This window comes from Stigmatopora nigra, chromosome 4, assembly GCF_051989575.1.
Source record: "Stigmatopora nigra isolate UIUO_SnigA chromosome 4, RoL_Snig_1.1, whole genome shotgun sequence".
NCBI classification, from domain to species: domain Eukaryota; kingdom Metazoa; phylum Chordata; class Actinopteri; order Syngnathiformes; family Syngnathidae; genus Stigmatopora; species Stigmatopora nigra.
Genome location: NC_135511.1, coordinates 3,848,257 through 3,855,789, shown reverse-complemented (window position 1 = coordinate 3,855,789; position 7,533 = coordinate 3,848,257). Strand labels below are relative to the sequence as shown.

The 7,533-nt window shown below is 41.2% G+C and overlaps 1 protein-coding gene across 2 annotated transcripts in view; it reads left to right on the top strand.

Annotated features, from left to right (window-relative positions):
* Positions 1–277: 277 nt before the first annotated feature.
* dapk1 (death-associated protein kinase 1) overlaps positions 278–7,533 on the top strand; it is a 36,651-nt gene continuing 29,395 nt past the window's right edge. Inside the window, exons 1-2 of one of the 2 annotated variants that reach the window (XM_077714198.1) lie at positions 278–458; positions 901–1,088. In XM_077714198.1, the coding sequence (XP_077570324.1) occupies positions 1,027–1,088 (62 nt within the window). In that variant the 5' untranslated portion in view covers positions 278–458; positions 901–1,026. The remainder of the gene's footprint in view (positions 459–900; positions 1,089–7,533) is intronic. The other variant, XM_077714199.1, reaches the window with a different exon arrangement.

The following is a 7,533-nucleotide window of genomic DNA, read 5'->3' as shown; positions in this document are numbered from 1 at the left end:
ACTTTATAATAAATTTCTCAAATTACACTGGATAATACTGTACGTATATCCTTGCCTTCCTGTTTCGAGTCTTCCAAGTGTTAGAAGACCAGGGTTGACCTTTAGTGCGCATAAAATAAAGTAATATCCAACCTTTAAATGATCGTTTTGGTGTTATAAATGCGACTTAATAAATGTAGATTTTCAAATATTATTTTTAATCCCTGATGTAGTTCTTTTAAAACTAAAACGTAAGCACTGCGGTGTTTAATGTCGCTGCCCATGCGCACGGGATTGTGAATTTCCCCAGCGGTAATTGAACGCAGCACCGGTCGCCCACTGTCGCTTGCAAGGAGGAGGTTGATTTCGTTTCACGGCGACGTTTTGTCGTCCTCCTCACCCATCGGCCGACCACCGAGGGCGCCCACTTGGTTCCACGAGAAACCCCCACGTACCTTGGCTTGGAGTCGACTCCCAGGGTAAGGCATTCCGCCCCTCTTTACTTCCTCCCTCCACTCCTGTCTTCTTTATCGAAGTGCACCTTTATAGTTCCCCCAGCGATCGAAGGGACTCGTCTCAATTTGGGTTCATTTCAATGGGAAATTTGATCTTAAATCTTAACATTATTTCATCGTAACGACTCAGGCTAGCGGCTGGAGAAAGAAGAAACGGGGGTAGAGAGGTAACACCGCGGTTTGGGTTTCCCATGGCTACAACAAGCTGAAGCGGGGTGTGTTCCAGACGTAGCCGCTCATGTGTCGCCTTTTTCGGCCACGTTCGTGACCGCGCACTGACCCGCCCTCCACAGACAAGAGTAAACTGAAAGAGGACCACTTATCCCTTTTTTTGTTCAGTGTCGTAAGGGATTTGGCTGATCCGCTTCATTTGATTAACACTCGTCTTCCCATCTCTCCAATCCAGGCCCGAGCATGGGGATGTGGGTAGCCGGACACGAGCGTGTCTTGAGCGGCATGCCGCTGTGACCAGCACCCCTCTCCTTCTCCCTCCCTAAGAAGCATCCATCACCCCCGCAAGTGCATTCACAACATGACAGTTTTTAAGCAGGAGAATGTCGAGGAGTTTTATGAGATCGGAGATGAGCTGGGCAGGTATGTCATACTTTTAACCAAAAATCATTTTACACTTGTGTTGCCTGCCTGGGTGAAAGGTGTTCAGTCAAATTGCATGGAGACAATGTGATGCAGGGATGGAAATATGATGAACTACGTACTGTGTTGCTGGGCGGCCCGGTGTCGCGAGTGTTCCATCTGTGTGGAGTTTGCATGTTCTCCCTGGGCCTGTGTGGGTTTTCTCTGGGTACTCCGGATTTCTCCCACATTCCAAAGACATGCATGGTAGGCTGACTGGACACTCTAAATTGCCCCTAGGATGAGTGTGAGCATGAATGGCTGTTTGTCTCCTTCTGCCCTGCGATTGGCTGACCACCAATTCAGGGTGTCCCCCCACCTCTGACCTGATGTCAGCTGGGACAAGCTCCAGCACCCCCTCAACCCTAGTGAGGATAAATTGGTTCAGAAAATATCTCATTGTCTGCCGTTCCTGGCAACAGACATCAAACCCATTTGAACTGGATGAGGTCATATGTTCCCACCCTCCGAGTTCAAATTGTGATAAATGTATTGAAAGAATTATAATTGATTTTCAGTGTGATTATAAACATTGGGATAATTAGGTATAAAGTTACATTTTCGATCATGTAAGCCGCAATATTAACTCATTGACTGGCATTGACAGTGATAGATGTCCAATACATTTTTAATTTAACATTTTGCCAGTGAATTAGCCTTCCATTTCAAATGAATAGGATGTCTACAAGTGATAAACTCATTGTAAGTCACAACAGAAGGACTACTGGATGACACATAATTGGATGTCTATGGTGGTCAAGAATTAATAGTAAACACTACTACATGAACAATAGGCCAGATATCGAGTAAGGCAGAAGTACGAAGTGGCTAATGGCAGACATGCACCCACTGACCTAAATTCAACCCCCTTTCACCCGCGTTGGCATGACTGGGTGGAGGGGCCGAGTATCATCCCCCTCTTGTAGTACTACAAGTACTTGCTGTTCATTTGAACTCACTGAGGTGCTGTTTTTATCGCGACAAATCTCTGCACCTTGAGCAATGAGTTAACAAGGATGTCACATGATGTCATTTCATGTGTGAGCAAGTCACCTGCTTTTGCCATGAGAGCAACTTGAAAAAAAACAGCAAAAAGTCAGTTTTGCTGTAATTTAAGAGCTGATGATGACTAGACAGCTGGTGCCCCCGATCCCCCCCATGCTCGTATCCAGCCTTCTTCACCTCCCACCATTCCCACCTCCTCCTCCTCTATCATCACATGATAATCTCACACGATCTAAACCAGGGGTGTCACAACTATTGCACAAAAGGGCCGCAGTGGGTGCAGGTATTAGTTCCAACTGATCCAGCACAGAAAGTTTCACCAATGAGGTTTCCTCTGAAACCAGCGGTACCTGAAGGCAAACAACTCATTACACTTTTAAGAACATGTCCTCCTCTTCGGTTGGAATGTAAACCTGCACTCATTGCTGCCCTTGTGGACCGGTTTGGACACCCATGATCTAAAATCTCTCATCTTAAATTGGTAAATACGTTATTATTAAATAGTTGGTAGTCCAGTTTAGGACATGACTAAACTTTAAAGTCAGTCAAATGCAAATTCAGCCCCTTTGTGTTGCAGGTGGCTATTTTTGGTGGTCTAAATAATCCTCATAAATAAATGGTCATCACATTTAAATCTCATTACACTTGTATTATGACAATAAAAGCCTTCAATTCAATTTTGGTTCATGTAGGCTCCACGTATACCAAATGTTAATTAACTCTTTCAGCGCCATTCATGACGAGTGACGTCTATTTACTCTTTTCTGGTGTGAATTTCAATTAGTTTGTCACCAGTAGGGCTGGCCTGGTAGACAAGTGGTTAGCGGGTCGGCCTCACAGTTGTAGGGCTGAGGGTTCTATTCTACGTCGGTCCTCACTGTGCATATTCTCACCGGGCTTGCGTGGGTACTCCTTTCCTCCCACATCCCAAAATCAAATCAAAAGCCTTTATTGTCATCATACACAGCTGCGTATAACGGCATTGGTGGAACGAAAACATGCATGTACGCTGGTTGAAAACCACATTGCCCCTAGGCATGAGTGTGAGTGTGAATGGCTGTCTGTCTCCTTGTGCCCTGCAATTGGCGGCCACTGATTTAGGACTTGTCCAGCCTGATGCCCGTAGTTAGGTGGGATAGGCTCCAGCATCCCAAGCGCCCATTATGAGTATAAGTGGTTCAGAAAAATGAATGAATCATTAGCTTCCAACTGCCCCTGTGCAAAGCCGTTGTACGTCTAACTGGTGACAACCATTCATTCTTCAAGCCTGGGGGAGAACATGCAACCGACCTTGGATCGAACCCCCGACCCCAGAGCTTTGAGGCTGCCGTGATAACCACTCGTCTGCAGGGCTGCCTGGATTATTTAATGTTTGTTTATTCACAGTCGACGCTTCCAGTTCAAACGGATTGAATGTATATCGCTATCATTGGCAACAAATGATATTTATTGTTTTATTTTTTATTTATTCATTTTCTGAGCTGCTTTTCCTCACGTGAGTCAAAGGAATGGTGGAACTAAACACAGCAATGGGGGCAGCACTTTTTGCACGGCAACGCGCTCGTAACATAACAAACAAATTTAAATGAACTTGGATTGTGATGCAGACACACTCAAAAATAAATGTATCATATTTTCATGACGATAAGGCACACTTAAAAGTCTTAAATTTTCTCCAAAATAGACAGGGCGCCTTATAATCCAGTGCGCCTTATATATGGGAAAAATGTCATTCATTGGGGGTGCGCCTTATAGTCGTGAAAATACGGTAATCTAACCTTAAACTTGCTTTTGTATTCCCTTCAAAATATTCCGAAAATGATGCACACCAATGTCTTCACAATAGGATAACGCACAACCACTTGCCAAATTGCCCGTGAAGTAGTACTCCTCTTGTATTAGCGAACAAGTATCACCAATCGCACTGACTAACGGGGGAAAATACACTGAGAAAATGCAACGTTCCTTCCAGTGCTCGTAGACACATTACACGAGTGAGTTGCAGGGAGAGAGACAGTGCCCTTGATGTTCTTATGAGCAGCATTTCGCATTCGCTGTATGCTCCATGTCAAAATGTATTTCAAGATAAATATTTGCTCAAAATTGTACCCTTATCTTAAATTGCTCGTATGTCGGGACACACGTATGGCGAGGTATTGCTGTATTAGTCACACTTGCGTATTAGATCCAGACAAGCTGTGAAAAATGTGTGACTTTTAGTCTGGAAAATATGATACACAGAATTTAACTAATTACCTACTTTTGGCAATACTAGACATGTATTTAAACTGAGAGGACTGGCTGTGAATGCTCATATTTCAGTACCGATGACAGCTCTAGAGGTCCAATCCATTTCTTTAGGTGGTTGAAGTGATTATTGGTAATAGTGCTATAAGATGTTATGGTAATTAATAACAACAACAACAAGCATAAAACGGAGGTTGACGGTGGCTTGGTTTGAGGAATTTTGACAGTCTACTCTCTGACCTCCTGCTGAGCTTTGCTGGTATCACATGTCCTTGATGTGTCATAATGCATTCCTGTCAGTCCTCGATGATGCCAGTTATGCTGCGATGTGCTCGGAATGAACTCGCATTGATAGGCGCAAGGTCATAAAGCCAAAGTAAAGAATTATGTGGCTTCCCAGTTGAAATAGATTGGAAGCAGTCAACACACAATGAGGAAACAGCCGGTGCTGCCCTCAGGGTAATAATGAGCTCATGAAAAAATCCTCCTTATATCCCGACAGCTGTAGGTTTTTGATTTACACGGCGTTGATAATCCATCATCCCCTTCCTTCCTGCGGGCAGCCGCCGGTTCCTCTTCTCACTTCTCAATCCCGTTGCCTGGTTACACTTTCTACCCGTTACACAGTGGCATGGCAGTTGCATAACTGTTTTATCCACACGCACGCCACACACATACAAACAGCGCAGCCGAGTGGGTTGTGAACGCCGCCGGCTGGCTCCTATTTTGCAAGAAAGCAGTAGCTACCACCCTGTCTGTTCAAAGACAATAGCTGGGTACTTCTTGGTTCTTAGGTCAACAATTTTCATACGGTCAGAGAAATCGTTGAAAATATGAAATCCGAGTATAGATTTTGGGTATAATTTGCATTTTTGTTGTATTTTATTTTATTCTGTCCAAATACTAGGCATTAAAGGTTGTTGTATTGCAAGATAAATATTTTAGCATTGCAAGAAAGTGTGACTGTTAAACCAATGTTCTACTTTTATATTAGATACTAATCATGTAAATTTGGGACCATGAAGTCAAAGGGCTAACTTCAGCGTCATCACGCAGCCAAATTTGATATCGTGAAGAGATTACATCTAATTTTATTAATCTTGTTGTTTTTGTCATTTGTGGACATAAAATCACAACATCAAAATAATAGATTTCAACTAAATTAGTCCTTGTATTTTAATATGACAAGAAAATGTGCCAATAATGACACACATTTAAACATGATTGAGAAAAATATATTAAGAAATTACTGCTAGACCTGCCATTTCAAATGGATTGGACGTCTATCACTGTTAATGGCAGCCTATGAGTTAATCATTGGATGTATTTTTGCATGTAGCACAAATGTTTTTACTTGCTACTGGGATATTGTAATTGGCCACAAGAAACAGGATGCACGTGATGTTATATTTGCGCAGCTGTTGTATTGCCGTTAATGTGGCGACATGATAAGAAAGTCTCAGGGTGAAAAAGAGTTAATGTTCAGTCAAATAATCATCTCACATGGAATGTTGTCGTTCGTCTTCTGGCTGGCGAAGGTGAAAGCACTGAGAGTCTGAATCAATAGTGCTGTGTGTTCTTAACCCAAGGATGGAGATGTTTTGCATTAGCGTTTTACCACCCACTTTGTGTACTCATAAACAACCTGGCAACTATCTTTCTTGTAAAATATTCATGTCTGAGTTGAAGACAAAAAACTTACTTTACGTTACACCGTTAGCGTTTAGCCAAGTGAAAATGTATTTTTTCAGCTGCAAGCAGGGCTAAGCAAATCAAATTTAAGCTTTTTTTATTTCATTTAATTTTTTGAAATTCCAAATTCATGTGGTGCCTAAAAAGTTGTGTTTCTGACCATTTTTAATGAAGCAACAATGTTATTTGGTTAAAAATGTATTTTGGTCTTTGATCCTATAAACTTACCCCATTATTTTGCAGCACTGACAATTTGTTCTTATAGAATTATTATATATTGATATGATATGATATATTTGTGATGTGATACAATGTGATGTGATATATGTGATGTGCTATATGTGATATATGTGATGTGATATATGTGATATAATATATGTGATATATGTTATATGATATATGATATATGCTATATGATATAGGATATAGGATATAGGATATATGATATATGATATATGATATATGATATATGATATATGATATATGATATATGGTATATGGTATATGAAATATGATATAAGATATATGATATATGATATATGATATATGATATATGTTATATGATATATGGTATATGATATATGGTATATGGTGTATGAGAGATTATATGATTGATATGATATAATAAAATTATAATATATATATACACCTTTTTTAAATTGGGATGACTACTTCGCATTTTTTTGTTTATCGTGGCCATATCTGGTATACACTAACCACGATAATTTAGGGATTACAGAGGCTCCCCTACTTACCAACGAGTTCGGTTCCGAGTGCTTGTTCATAAGTTGAAAGTTTTCATCAATTAAAATTGTTCAAATATAAGTTGATTCAGTGCTATATTCCACCTGTGTGGAGTTTGCACGTTCTCCCTGGGCGTGCATGGGTTTTTCTCAGGGTATTCCGGTTTCCTCCCTCATTCAAAAACATACCTGGTAGGCTCATTGGACACTAAATTGTGAGGATGAAGCGGTTCAGAAAATGAATGAATGAATAATAATTTCATCTATCACTAGGCAGCGCGCAGTAGTTCTAAATAAAGAAAAGGTATGTCATACCGCAGCATGCAGGTTATTTGGCACTCATTGTGTCATCCTGCATTGGTATGCAAGGCATCAGGATCCCAATTGGGAAGCACTGCCAACAAGCCTTGATATTCTACTTAACACTTGGGGGGGGGGGGGGGGGGGGTGTTGCAGCACCTTCTCTAGTTTCACACCAAGAAGCCAATCAATAGCTAGCTCACAATTGCCTGCTCATGCCTAGCTGTTTATTCTTCTTTCTGTTAGAAAATGTATAAGAGATTTTTTTTTACCTGTGCATGGATGAGTATTAAGCCTACATTCACCTAGATCAGTGGTTGTTGGACTCTACATTAAATATTTAAGTCACTGGCTACCAATGACGGCACGAAACGCTCAATTCATTTTGACTGAACGTTTTTTAATTCTCCCTCCCTGTA